The 15217-nt window shown below is 41.4% G+C and overlaps 1 protein-coding gene across 5 annotated transcripts in view; it reads left to right on the plus strand.

Annotated features, from left to right (window-relative positions):
* The window catches only part of PDE1C (phosphodiesterase 1C), a 259982-nt gene that overhangs the window by 204174 nt on the left and 40591 nt on the right, over positions 1 to 15217 (plus strand). For all 5 annotated transcript variants that reach the window (XM_074541825.1, XM_074541818.1, XM_026793438.2 and 2 more), the window contains one exon: positions 4873 to 4954. In XM_074541825.1, coding sequence (XP_074397926.1) covers positions 4873 to 4954 — 82 coding nt within the window. The remainder of the gene's footprint in view (positions 1 to 4872; positions 4955 to 15217) is intronic.

Genomic DNA, 15217 nt, shown 5'->3' on the forward strand with positions numbered 1-15217 from the left:
CTCAAGGCAAAAATTTTAGACTATTATCATCATTGGAGGAAGAAAAGATGACATGTGCTGAGGAGCTCCTACCATAGATATTCAGCTATGGTAGGAGCTCCTCAGCTCCTAAAAAAAAGAAAAAGTGATATGCACTCTTTACTGATGGCTGTTTTGTAGGAATATACTGAAAATCAAAAGCTATTGTGTGGAGTTCTATGTGATGAGTTGCAGCAATTAGACAAAGTGGATCTAGGCTGCAGAGTTGTTAGATGTCCAGCTGGCTTTAGATTTTTCTGAATGAGACAAATGGCCAGTGCTCTACCTCTACACTGATTTGTGGATGGTAACAAGTGCTCTGTGGGGGTGGCCCACAGACCAATGGAAAAAGACCGGTTGGCTGTGTGGAGTAAACCCATCCAGGCTGCTGAAATGTGGCAAAACACTGCTGCCTGGCTTGTAAAACTAAGTTGTGTAGATGCAAGTATACCCAAGAATTGGGTTACTGAAGAGCAATGCAACAATGGATGAGTGTATTGAGCTGCCAAGATTAAAGTGTCTCAGGCGGATCTGGATTGGAAAAATAAGGGTAAATTATTTCTGGCTCGATGGGCCCATGATACCTCAGGTCATCAAGGAAGAGATGTAACAGGGAGGAGATGGACTTGTAACTGAAGGTGGAATTAACCATGGATCCTGTCTCTCAGGTTATCCACAACTGTGAAATATGCACTGCAGTCAAGGAGGCCAAGTGCATAAAGCCTCTGTGATATGGGGGACAATGGTTTAAATATAAATATGGGGAGGCCAGGGAGATTGTTCACAATACACTCACTCAAACCCACCAAGTAGTATGTACTTACAGTAGTGGAAACAACCCCTGGAGATGTGCTCACTGCCTGTAATGCCATCCTGGGCCTTGAAAAACAAGTTCTGTGGCAACATGACACCTCAGAAAGAATTGAGTCAGACAACAGGACTAATTTTAAAAATCACGTCATAGACACCTGGGCCAGAAATCATGGTATGGAGTGGGTGTATCATATTCACTATCATGCACCAGCCTCTGGGAATACTGAATGGTAAAACGGGCTGTTAAAAAACATGTAGAAAGCAATATGTGGTGGGATATTCAAGCATTAGGATCTACATTTTTTGGAGGCCACCTGGTTAAGTCCATACTAGAGGCCCCACTAATTGCGCTCCTCCTGTGCAATTAAAACCTCCATATACCATATAAGAGGGCAAAGTCACTGTGGTGCATATGAAGAATATGTTTGGAAAGAAGTTTGGCTTAGCCCTGCTTCAAGCAAATGTGGGATTGTTTTGCTAAAGGATCTGGGTGCACTTGGTGTGTAATGCAGTGTGATAGGGAAACATTACCTTGAAGGGATTTGATTTCTGGGTGAAAACAGTCTGTAAGGTTGAATTGTATGATACTGGCTGCTGAATGACACTGCCACTGTATGCCATAAGCACCATGAACAGTGGATATGGACTGCTCCAGATACACCAGTTGTGAGCTCCTCATGCATCTTGCACACACCCAACAGAACACCAGCCCTCCTGCGCTTGAAGACATATAGGATGGATAGAATCCACAGTCATGGACTAAATCAACTCAACAGATGTCTTGGAGGGATGGCCATTGACTACAAAAAATATAATAGTGCTTGTAGACACATACAGATATATATTTTCTCTAAAACTGTATAAATATATAGTTGGAAAGTGTAAGATCTGGGCATAATTCAAATGGTATAGAATAAGGAGTGGATACTGTTCTGGTTCAAACAGGACAGGGTAATTTTTACAGCAGCCAGAGAAGGCATGGCTAGGACCTGGAGGTTATTCCATATCACTTCACATAATTTTCCTGAGATGGGGGAAGGCTTTTCTTCTGGGTTGGGATAGTGTGGCAGCAGTCAGGTTGGGCTCCATGCTGAGCCATCTGCATGTGAATCACTTGTTGTTCTCTTGTACAATTCTGCTATTCATATTATTGTGATTATGGTTTGTTTTCTTACCTCATTGCTGCTTCCAAGAGATTGTTCTTAAGTCTGTATATTTTTTTATGCCTTCAATTCTCCTTTCCAACCTTTCACTGCAGAAGGAGTGGAATGGATAATAGGTAGTGAACAAGTAGTGAGTTTTGAGGTTTTTAGTGGGAGCACTAAATTGGAGAATACTGTCCCTAAACCATGATATTGAGAACTACTACTAGCCAAGGGGATTATGATTGTAAGGAACCTGCTTGACCTAGGATTGGAAATGTATTTCCTTATGGCCACTTATTACAGACCCTTTCCTTTCCCTTCTGCTAAGTGTTTTTCAGAGACATAAAGCCTGACTTAACCTATATTAGAAAAGATCCCAGCTCTGTTTATTTCCCAGTATTTTGAGATGTGACATGGCACAGGTCTTGATACATCAAGTGACCACGCTGTAGGTATGAAAGATTCTAAGTACAAAACTGATTTTTTATACTCAACATGTTTGAGCATTTTTTAAAGCAAACCTTAATTAATTAGTTCTACTAATGCATTTTAGCTAGCCATTAGGAAGCTGCTCAAACAGCTTAGAAACCAACTGTCTTTCTGAGCAGTCACAAAGGCAGGCAGGTGTTCTTTCCAAGATAATTAGCCACTGTGATTTTTAGAAGGTCTAAGGAGCAAGAGAAGAATTATGAGCTGGTATTGAGAGATGTTTTTTCTGAGTGACACAGCTGACACCGTAAAGGAATGTTACTTAAAAATATTTCTGTGTTTAGTTTGTGTTTTACCCTGATATTTGTATATCAGGCTCCTAACACAAATCAGAATTGTTCTACAATAGAAGGATACTATTGCTTGTTGTTCCAAACAAAATCCTAACAGAAAATATGCACCCCTTTTATGTATGTTATATTAACAAAAATAGGAATTCAGCTCTTATATCCACAGAAGCTTTTCTCTGCCTATGTTTCCTGAATATTTTAGCTTCTATTTGACATTGGTCAGAACACTGGCAAGAAATTCAGCACAATTGTAATGACCTGCTAATTTAAGTAAATTGTTTTACAGTATATTTAACAGGCTATTTAAATTTGAATGCTCTGTGGGAGTACTGCAGCTGTGTCATCCTATACATATCTTCTCAACATAAAGCAATGTTATAGAGTGACTGAATTAAAATAACAGGCCTTTTGGACCGTGTGACTTGAAAAACTGGAAAACTGGGAAATACGGGGTTATAACACTTGATCTTCCATCTTGTGATTCTAGAAAAGGACTTTCACTTCTGAGGGCTGGTAGGAATGTTTGGATTTATGTAGTTAAAATGTAAATGTAATCTAAAGGTAACATGAAATGTTGTATTCACAGCATCATAGAATACCAGATTGGAAGGAAGCTGAAGGATCATCAGGTCCAACCTTTCTTAGCAAAAGCACAGTCTAGATGATCCAGCACCTTATATAGTTGAATCTTCAGAGTGTCCAATGCTGGGGAATCCTCCACTCCCCTGGGTGGATCATTTTAGTGGCTGATCTCATTGTGAAAATTTTTTGTCCTGTGTCTAATCAGAATCTCTTCTTCAGGAATAACTTGTATCCATTACCCCATATCTTTCCATGTGCCTCCTTGTAAAGTGGGGGTCTCCATCTTCTCTGTGGCCACCCTTTAAATACTGGAACCTGGTGATAAGGTCTCTTTCAAGTTTTCTTTTCTCAAGGCTTAACAATGCAGTTCTCTCAGCCCTTTCTTACATGACAGGCTTCAGAGTTGTTTCATCATCTCTGTAGCCCTTCTCTTGACCTTCTCCAGCCTATCCACTTTTTTTTTTTTTTGCATGGGAGGACCAAAACTGAACACTGCATTCCAGCTGTGACCTGGCAGGTGCTGAGTAGAGTGGAATGATGATTTCATTATCTCTGCTGGTGATGCCCTTGTTGATGCAGCCCAAAATTCTGTTGTTTTCTTTACCAGAGCACCACATTTGTATTAGCTTTTAGTCCAAAAGGACTGTCAGGTCCTTTTGCACAGAGCTGCTCCTCAGTTGGGTTGTTCCCAGCCTGTGTTGTGGTCCTGGATTATGTTTTCCCAGGGGTATCACCTTACATTTGTCCCTGTTGAACTTCATAAGGTTCTTGTAAGCCCACTCTTCCAGCCTATCCAGCTCTACCTGCAGGATGGCTCTCCCTTTAGAAGTGTTCCATTTCCCACTTGGTTTGTACCATCAGCAAACTTCACCAGGGTACACTTGATCCCATCATCCAGATCACTTGTAAAGATATTAAACAGCATTGGGTCCAGTATTGAATACTGGAGTATCCCACTTGTGACAGGTTGCTAGTTTGAAAAGACGCTACTTACCACCACTTGCTGACAGGTGGACAATCCACATCCAGGTAGACAATGTCCACAGCTTGTCCCAACATCAACCAAGCCGGTTACTTTCTCATAGAAAACTTAGTGTTTTCTTTGGAAAAATTACTAATCTTCATCCACCCAGTCTCGTCTAAAGGGTGCAAAGAACTGAAAAATCAGTCCTGACAGTGATGTTTGCTCATCAAAGATTTGCTCTGAGAACCGAGATCTCTGGAGAACTGCAGTGAGAAGCATTCTTGTGCTCAAGGGGTTTTTAGTTGGTGCACAGGAGTACCAAACAAGCAGGAAAAGGTCTAATGCAAAGTCACTGGAATCAAGATGCTTAATTCATTAAGTTCTCCTTGGACTATAACTTTTCCATCGAGACTCAAATTCTGCACAATTTATGTTAAAAAACCCCAATCTAAACAAAATTGAAACTTAATTAAAGAAAGTAAAATGAGAGGCTTTTACAGTAATGACATAACATATGAAAAGTGCAATGTGTCTTGTCTTTTTAAAATTTCTTCTCAATTTTTTTCTCCAGGGTGACAAGGAAGCAGAACTAGGGCTGCCCTTCTCTCCTCTATGTGATCGGACATCTACTATGGTTGCTCAGTCTCAAATAGGTATGTCCCTTTTGGTGCATGCAAAGTAGCATCTTAAAAGAAAAACTTAATCTTCTCAATAGTACTAAGATCCTGGTGATATAATTTGAATTATGTTAAAGAGAGGAAATAAGGCACAATGGCATTATTTTGCCCAGATCAACAATTCAAAGAGGAGCCATTAAATTTATGGTGATGGTTCCAATACAGTAATCAAATTACCTCTGATGTGTTTGCAGAAATAACTACAGTACCCAGTTATGACACTTACTCCATGATTTTATGATTTGTGAAGACAGGGCACACATGAGAATATCATGTGAATGAATGTCATTGGTGTACATGAAAATGTAATGTCTGTTCCTCTGATGACATGGACAAAATATTTTATTCCTTTCACCCTTTCCCTCCCGATGCTTTAAACCAAAAATTATTTTTCACCGAATCCAAGCAACTAGCAAATCTTTTTCTGTGCCACTAATTCAGAAAAAGAGATCTTTTTACAGACTCACTAACAGCACTTTCTCTACCTCTTCTTCAGTTACTGAGTGAAAAAGTAGGGGAAGCATGAGGCAACAAACCTCACATTTAGTGAAAGAACAAGAGGGGCTAGTAAAACTATTGAGGGGGCTTGGTACAATGAAGAGAACATGGAAAAGGTGGATTTGTGGGTGGATTTTATACCTTCGAAGTAAGTGAAGAAGATGGATGTACATGTTCCAGTCTCAACTGGAGAATAGGTAGCTAAATGGAATGAAAAAGGAAAGATAACATGGACATTAAAATTGAGAGTACTGAAAAAAACAGAAAGATAGAAAACATATTAAAGAAAGCAAAGAAAAATTTAAAGCAAGAAATTTCTCTCAATAATGAAACAAAGATTTCCTGAATCTAGGAAACTATAAATTCATATCTTTGGCTAAAAGCTATTTCTCTTTAAAATTACTTTATTGTTCCTGGTAAGCAAGCCATTATCTCAGAGACAGCATCCCAGACTTTTCTGGCTCTGGAAATTTAGACAATTCACCTAAGAATCTGAGTTTGAAGAGCCGTATACAAGCCTGGCCTAGTTACCAGGCTTGTAGCATTTACTCCTCTGGAACAATAACTTACCAGAAACTGTGTGTTCTGCCGGTATCTGGGTGGAGGAAAGCAGCAACAAAACTTGAAGTGCTACAGTCTCAGCTGAAACTCATGTGGAAGACTCCTGGACATAGGCTTATTTCTGTCCTGTGGGAGAAGAAAAACTCTCCCTCTCTGGTTGATGTGAGTGAAGTTACAGGTAGACATTTCTCTTACACATCTGTTTTATCACCTTTCAGATATGTTCCTCACTCCTTACAGGGTAAAGGAGTTTTGCCTTCCCCAGGGTCCCTCTAAATAGGGTTGTGTATGCTTGGGACCCCGTTTTCCTGGTCCTCTCATTTTGGGCTCTTTTGCTTAGAAAGACCAGAAGAGGAAAGAATCTTCTGTTCTGAAGCCCCTTGTGTGAAGCCACTGAAAAGTTATTGTTATATTAAACCATCAGAAATACAATTTACCTTAGAGGCACTTGTCAGTAGGCAAAGGCAGGCTTATTTAGTCATATACTATTTCATTTGGGCAGTTTAGTAATCCATTGATATTAATAGACTACTCTTTATTTTTGCATTCTACCATTGTAAAATTATTAATTTCTCAGTCTGCTGCACTTTTTGACAGTGTCTTTCTTTATGTCCCTTTTGTTAAATTGCAACCACCTATTTTCTGGCTATATGCTGAGATAAGACTTTCAAAGTTGTAGGGTAGATTCTCAGACAAACAATCTCCTTTCATTTATTTATTTACCCAGTTAATAGTCTCAAAAAAATGTTTCCTGGAATAGTAATTACATTTCTTTGCAGAAGTTCTTACTGAATTCCAAATTGTGCATGCAACCACCATGTGGTTGGACTTGACAATCTTAAAGGTTCTTTCCAACCTTAGTGATTCTATGACTGTCATCTGCACTAAGGACTAAGCCATCAATTCTCACAAATTAAAAACTTTTGTTCTTAGTGAAATATAATTGTGCTTTTTGTTCTATCAAGGACACAGCCTAGAAATTGTGTTCTAGTGGCTCAATTTGTTTGTAGTTGCTGGTTTGCTGCTGTAAGATCACTGTAGATGCAACAACAGTAGGCACACGTTTTCACTAATTAAAGATTCTCACACAGATGGCAGGTTATGGCAGTATGGTTGATAAAATTAAGCAATCCAACAGAAAAAAAACTCCTCAAAGGAAAGAACGTGTTTCTCCTGTTGTGTCCGGTTATGAAAAAATTGTTCCGTTTAAGCTGATAAATAAAAACCCAATGAATATAAATTATTGAACTTTATTTTGAAAACCTATTAATGTTAACAATGATCACCAATTTATCATCCCTTTTCTTATTCAATAGAATGAGTATGGCAAATGTTTCTGTACCATTGTGAAGTACAAAAACTGGGAGAGTTATGTTTGGAAGTCAATCTGCTTGTTCAGAGTGGGGGAGAGAAAAACCTGCAAAGAAAACCACACCAAGATTTTAATATTTTCCAACAAGCATATCAGGAGCTAAAACTTCTCTGGCTCACACTCTAGGAAACTTGTGTAACTGAAGATCAGCCTTTATCGTCATTGTCCTCTTTTCGCAGCTGATATATGCAAGAGTATGATTTTCTTTTGTCCTTTTACTATCAAGAAATAAAAATGCACTTTCAGAAAACAATGGATGAAGGCTAATGAGTGAATGCTGCTGATTTTTTGTTTTATGGTGAACTTTAGAGAAACTGTCCTCTACCCATTTTTTTCAGTGCTGATGTTCATAGGTATAGCGAGTGAACACTAGGCATATGCCTGGAATTCACTCTTAACATGCAATATTAACTGGTGAAATCATCTTAGTCTCTAGCATACAGAAGTGTTTATCATGTTCATTCTGTTGAAGAAGAAAAAGGATGTTAAACTGGTCATTACCACTAATAGGTTTTAAAACTCAGGCTCATTTGATATTCAGGGTTTTAAATAGCAAACTAAATTACTCTATTTAAATCTCAGTGTCTTCAGGTAAAGAGGAAGAGGAAACAAGGGGAGCAAGGCATGTGGGAATATGGCAAAAGTACATAATGCTTAATAAAGTCCTAATTTCTTTTTCTACAATAGCAGATTATGATTCCAACTTTGTTATAATCCCTATTTTAAAGTAACATAGTTGAATAACTTATTAATGTTACGGGTAATAGAGGAAAAATATGCCACTTACCAAAGAAAAGTTGTCCTATGTATTTGAGTTTGTTTACCTGTGGTCCCTTTTGGGACCTCTGCTCACCTTTGTTGATGAGATGCAAGACCTCTCACAGGGAAAACTTGATTCTCAAACACAACTGTTTAATGTGTTTATGTGTAACTGTTCAGTATCTCAGGAAACAGATCCCACCATCCTGCTGCTGAAGTTAGTGATGCATTCATCTGTCTGGTATCAGAGATTTGCATGTCTCAGGGTTTTTAGTGGTGGAGGAGCAAATGGCAGTGGTATTACTTGCTGAGCAGAATGACAAGGTACTATGACTTGGGTTTCTTTGGTCATCAAGAGGTAAATAAGTTTTTGAGTGAAGGAGAATGGAAGAGACATATAGACAGCCAGACACACAAATGCCACAAATGCGTAAATCAAGTTCTCGTTATCCTTATGATTCCTGTGGCACATTTAACACTGTTCTAAGTTGGTTGCTTAAAAAAATTACATTAATTTTGCAGGGACTATCAGCATTGTGGTCTAGCATAAAATTTTCTGTTCAAGTTTTATACTGCATCCATTTCTGATTAACTACCTGGGAATTCTTTTTTTCTAAATTTTACTAGATAAGACTGATACAGTGTTATGCAGGCATGTGATTCACATGTTCAGATAACACTGCATGTGTCCCCAGATTTACAGCCTATAATGTAAAAGTAACATTTTTTATTTGTTTGTCATGAAAATACACCTAATAATCCATCCTTTTCAAAACTCAGCAAAAAGATGGGGAGGGAAATGGAACTAGCAGGATACTTAACTGCTTTGTACTCAAGATGTGGATTGAAGCATGAATTCAGGTACCTGAACCATATGATCACTTTTTTTGCTGTTCATGTTATCATCAAGAATCACCAGTAGCATATAAATATATCATGACTTACCCAGAAAAAATAAAATATTGTTAATGAGAAATTAATTGTTAAAAATTTAAAAATACCTAAAATTTGTAATAGTGGGGGTTTGGAACAGTAGTGATTGTAACCTGAATTACAGTGTGCCTTAGGAAGGATCAAGGACTTTGTTGTTTTCTTGGCTACCTGCAGCACTAAGTAATTTCATAAATGAAGTACTAAAAGAATTAGGGAAATAGGTAAGCTACTCATTTCCACATTTTATTCATGTATCTTGGGTTGGAAATGGAAGATGAGGTTTGGGGTGTGTATTCTATTGCCATCTGTTAGAGGTGAAGCAGTTATCTTCTGTTAATTTGGACACCTGTTACAACCAGGTGGGACAGTTTCTCTTTATCTCTTCCACACCCAATCCTCCCTCCAGAAAATATCTTCTGTTAATGGACCATTGAGTCTTACTGCATGACTGATAAAATTACATCATCCCATTGTGAAATGCTCCACCCAGAAGGAGGAGCCAGGAATTCCTACCTGGATATAATCTGAGATTTGAAACACCAGAGTCAGCCTTTCCACTGGATTCCCAGAGGAAGACCAAGCCCATCTTCACCACCACTGGATCTTCAGAAGAAAACTACACCCTTCTACAGGATGACTGCTTTCAAAAGAACCATATCTGTCACTTCAGGATGACTGCAGCCACCCTTTAATCAGACTACTACCACCACCCTGACTGACAGTGAGTCAGGTCATATTCTGACTCTGTCAGTGTTGTTTTGTATAACTGCATTTTTATTTCACCTTTATTTTTCCCCTAATAAAGAACTGTTATTCCTACTCCCATATCTTTGCCTAAAAGCCCCCAGTTTCAAAATTATAATAATTCAGAGGGAGGGAGTTTACATTCTTTATTTCAAGGAAGCCTCCTGCTTTCATTAGCTGACACCTGTCTTTTCAAACCAAGACAAATTTTGGCACCCAACGTGAGGCTTGAGGGCACTGAGAGAAAAAGGGTAGAAAAAGGAATAACAGTTCTTAAATATATAATTTTTGTGTGCCGGACATAGAGACATAGAAGGCTCTTTGGGTGTCATTATGTGGTCTAGCTTACCCTGGTAAGGGTACGTGGTCATGACTATATTTCTCCCATTTGCAGGGAGAAATATCAAAACATGGTCCTATAACTAAGGCTACTGTGGCTGTTATCCAGTTTATGGGTTAATAAGGCGAGAAAATCATGGATTTTTAACTTCCTCTGGAAGGCGGGCACATCACACACTAAGTGTATTTTTCAAGAGTTACTACAATAATGGTACTTACTGTGACTAAATTACAGTGGGGCAAATTTTCTCCCAACCCTTCAAACAGCTCTTTGGGTCTGCCCCACCAGTTTTCAATGATATCATGCAGTGGCTGGTGTTTCTGATATGCCCATTCTATTTAGCATTCAGAGATAAGGGAAGATTGACTTGGATAACCACTTTGATATCTACCCCAGAAAATAGGGATGCTGCCCCAGAGACTAGGGATGCTGCTTTACTGCATGACCCTGTCCCACAGCCTGCCTTAGAAATTAACCACCCAGACTGGGTGGGGGTTCTGGTGAAGGAGATAGCCAGGTGCTGAAGGAGTAAATTTCCCCAGATGGTGAGAAGCCCTCCCCCTGCCTCAAAGAGGGAGAGTCTAATAGTGCAGCAGTGAAACCCACAGATGTTACAACTGTCCAGGTTCCAGACGAACTGCAAGGGCAGTCACAGCCAGCAGCAGTCACCCCTGTGGAAATGAGGAAGTCTAAAATGAAATCAGAGCACCCAGATAAGGACAAGAAAGGAGGGCCTTCACAAGCCACAGGAGAGTCAGAGATTGTGATTATCTCAGAGTCCTTGCCACATGAAAGTCTCTGTAATCTGCACAAAGACGCTGTACAACAGGGATGTGAGGCATATACAACCTGGTTACTTCAGGTCTGGGATCTTAGGGGTACAGGCGTGCAACTGGAAGGTGATGAGGCCACCATCAGGCCAGGAATTCAGGGTCCTTGACCCAGGACTCAGGTATGAATCAGATATTCGTAGGGGAACCAGGGTCCCTTTCCTTCTGGGAGCAGCTTTTAATGAGTGTAAGAGAGAGGTTTGTCCACAGAGAGAGAGTGCAGGAGTATCATCATAGAATGCACTGCAAGACCCTTGAGGAAGGGATCCAACAGCTGAGAGAAGAGGCAGTACTGAAAGTACACTTTGGGAAGGATGCACAGCGTGATAAAGACCCTGTCAAGGTCAGGAGCACAGGGCAAATGTTTTGAAGTCTGGCAAATCTAGGGTCATCTCAATACATCACCTTCATTGCAATGATTAATGCCAATAACGACTGAGAGACAGTGCGTTCTGTCACCAACAAGCTTAGAAATTAGGAGATTATGATCAGTGGCCCAGTGCAGGCTCATGTCTCTGCCATGGTTAAGGAATTCGAAGAGGAGTTTAAAAAGGAGATGAGGGAGGAGGTGAGAAAAATTAATGCAGCACCAGTGCAACTCATAGGCCCCAAAGTCAGAGCCAAACATCCCCCAGCTAGAGAGAGGGTACACTCCGCAAGCTGACCTCTAGTTCTTCCTGCACGACCATAGGGAAGACATGGGAAGGTGGGATGGGAAACCTACTTCTGTCCTGGCAGCATGGGTTCATCAACTCAAGGAGGAAAACACTAACCGAGGGAGTTCCACAAAAGTGAAGGTAGCCTCAGCCTCCCATGACTGAGCTACTGGGTATGATCAGTCAGATCCCCGTGAAGGTATGTATGCCCAGGAAAGAAATAATAACTGGGGCTTCAGGTGCCCTACCTCTAGCCAGGAAGAGGCACAGGAAAACTGAGACTTTTGGATGGTATGGATCTGACGGCCTAGCACATCAGGGCCACAAAAATATGAAGCGTTAGTTGATACTGGTGCTCAGTGTACGCTAATGCCATGTGGGGGCAGAACTTGTTTCCATTGACAGAGTTATGGGGGGATCACAGAAATTGACTCTGTTAGAAGCCAGGGTGAGCCTGACTAGGAAGGAGTGGCAGAAACATCCTATTGTGGCCCCATGTATTCTGGGCATAGACTTCCTCCTGAATAGCTATTACAAAGACCCAAAGGGACTCAGGTGGACTTTTAAAATAACTGCTGTAGAAGCCGAGGACATTAAGCAATTAAACACCTTACTGGGACTACCAGAAAACCCATTTGCAGCAGGACTTGTGGAGGTGGAAGAGCAACAAGTACCAATTCCCACCTTGACTGTGCACTGCTGGCAGTATCTGACGAATCAAGATGCTGCGATCCTCATCCACAAAATGATTCATGAGCTGGAGAGCCAAGGGTTTGTCAGAAAGGCCCAATCACTCCTCAACAGTCCCATTTGGCCTGTGTGCAAATTTGGAGATTGACTGTAGACTATCATGACTTGAATGAAGTGACTTCACTGCTGAGCGCTGTCATGCCAGACATGCTGGAACTTCATACAAGCTCAAGTCCAAGGCAGCAAAGTGGTATGCCAATATTGATGTTACTAATGCAATTTTCTCCATTTCTCTGGCCACAGAGTGCAGGCTTCAGTTTGCCTTCAACTGAAGGGGTGTGCAGTACACCTGGAACCAACTGCCCCAGGGGTGGAAACACAGCCCCACCATCTGCCATGGACTGATCCCAGCTACAGTGGAAAAGGGTGAGGCTCCAGAACATCTGCAGTCAATCAATGAAATCATTATGTGGGAGAACACACCAGCAGAAGTGTTTGAGAAAGAAGAGAAAATCATCCAGATTCTGCTGGAAGCCAGCTTCGCCATCAAGAAGAGCAAAATGAAAGGACCTGCCTGAGAGATCAAGTTCCTGGGAGTAAATTGGAAAGACAGACACCATCAGATTCTCACTGAAGTCATCAACAAGATCACTGCGATGTCTCCACCAACCAGCACCAACAGGCTTTCCTGGGTGCCATAGGTTTTTGAAGAATGCACATTCCTGAATACAGCTCAATTGTGAGCCCTCTCCACCTGGTTACCTGCAAGAAGAACGATTTCCAGTGGGGCCCTGAGCAGCAATAAGCCTTTGCCCAGATCAAGCAGGAGATTGCTCATGCAGTAGCCCATGGCCCAGTCAGGTCGGGACCAGAGTGAAGAATGTGCTCGACTCCACAGCTGGGAACCATGGCTTGTCCTGGAGCCTTTGGCAGAAGGTGCTTGGGGAGATTTGAGGCTGACCACTGGGATTCTGGAGCTGAAGTTATAGAGGTCTGAAATCAACTACACTCCCACAGAAAAGGAAATGTTGGCTGCCCATGAAGGAGTTCAAGTGGCCTCAGAGGTGATTGGCACAGAAGCACAGCTCCTCCTGGCACCCCAACTACCCATGCTGGTGTAGATGGTTAAAGGAAAGATTTCCTGTACCCACCATGCCACCTACAATCACATGGAGCAAGTGGATTGCCCACATCACATACCACACCCATACTGGAAATCCGAATCACCCTGGGATTTTGGAAATAATTGCAAACTGGCTGGAAGGTGAAAACTTTAGTTTCACTGACAAAAAGGAGCAAGAACAAGTGATATGGGCTGAAGAAGCTCTATCATACAACCATCTACCAGCAGAGGAAACACACTACACTCTTTTCAGTGATAGTTCCTGTGAAGCAAAAGTGGAAAGCAACCGTATGGAGCCCTACACAAGTTGCACAAGCTACCAAAGGAGAAGGTAGATCAAATCAACTTACGGAACTCAAGGCCATTCACTGGTCCTGGACATGAAAGAAGGAAAGAAGGGAAGAAGGAAAGAAGGAAAGAAAGATAGAAGTGGCCAAAGCTATACCTTTATACCAATTTGTGGATGGCAGCCAATGCTCTATGAAGCTAGCTGGAAAGGTGGAAAAAGGCCAACTGGCAGCATAGAGGAAAACAAATATGGGCTGCTGATGAATGGAAAGACATTACCATTCTGGTAGAGAAGCTACCTGTAGAAGTCTGTTGTGTAGGCGCCCATGTCCCCAAGAGTCGGGCTAATGAGAAGCACCAAATCAAAGAGCAAATAGATCAGGCTGCAAAGATAGAGGTGTCAAAGATAGACTTAGATTGGCAACATAAGGGAGAGTTGTTCCTAGCCCAGTGGGCCCATGATGCCTCAGGTCATCACTACCTATAAGTGAGCATGAGACTGAGGGGTGGATCTAACCATGGACAGTATTTCTCAGGTTATCCATGACTGTGAGACATATGCTGAAATCAAGCAGGCCAAGCAAGTGAAGCCCATATGGCGTTGGTCCAAATATAAGTATGGGGAGGCCTGGCAGATTGACTACATCTCACTGCCCCAGACATGCCAGGGCAAGAACTACGTGCTGACCATGGTAGAAGCCAACACTGGATAGACCTACCCTGTGCCTCACACTACTGCCCAGAACACCATCTTAGGCCTAGAAAAGCAAGTGCTGTAGAGACATCACACCCCTGAGATGATCGAGTTGGACAACGGGACCCATTTCAAGAAAAGTCTTATCAACACCTTAGCCAAAGCACATGATGTTGAATGGATATATCATATCCCTTATTTTGCGCCAGGTGCCAGAAAAGTTGAACAGTGCAACAAACTACTTAAGACTATCCTGAAGGCGCTTGATGGAGTGTCAGGATCTGTCCTAGTGGACAGATGACCTGATGGTTCATAGGAATGATCTCAGAGTGCAAAAAACCAACACAGTACAAGGGGGTTTGCCGTGATAATCAGATCAAATGCAGTTTTATTGAAATAACCACAGCAAAAAGGCAATAGAGGGATTAAGGGAGAGAAAAAGATAGAGAAAGAGAGAGAAAGAGAGAGAGAGAGGGGATATAGCTACCAATGCAGAGATGAAGTCCTTTGGTCCAGTCCAGCCGAGGGTCCACCTGCTACGCTGGGGAGATCTCGAAGGCTCTAGCTAACTCAGAGGCTTTCATTACTGAAAATTGTGACGGGGGGGGGGGGGACACAGATACAATAGGGGACAGATGTAACAGGTAGTCTATGTTCTCAGCAGTAAATGAGCTTGATAGATGTAACAGGTAGTCTATGTTCTCAGCAGTAAATGAGAGACATTGTTTTCTTGCTCTAGTGGTCACAACCT

This window comes from Zonotrichia albicollis, chromosome 1 (assembly GCF_047830755.1).
Source record: "Zonotrichia albicollis isolate bZonAlb1 chromosome 1, bZonAlb1.hap1, whole genome shotgun sequence".
In the NCBI taxonomy this organism is placed as follows: Eukaryota; Metazoa; Chordata; class Aves; order Passeriformes; family Passerellidae; genus Zonotrichia; species Zonotrichia albicollis.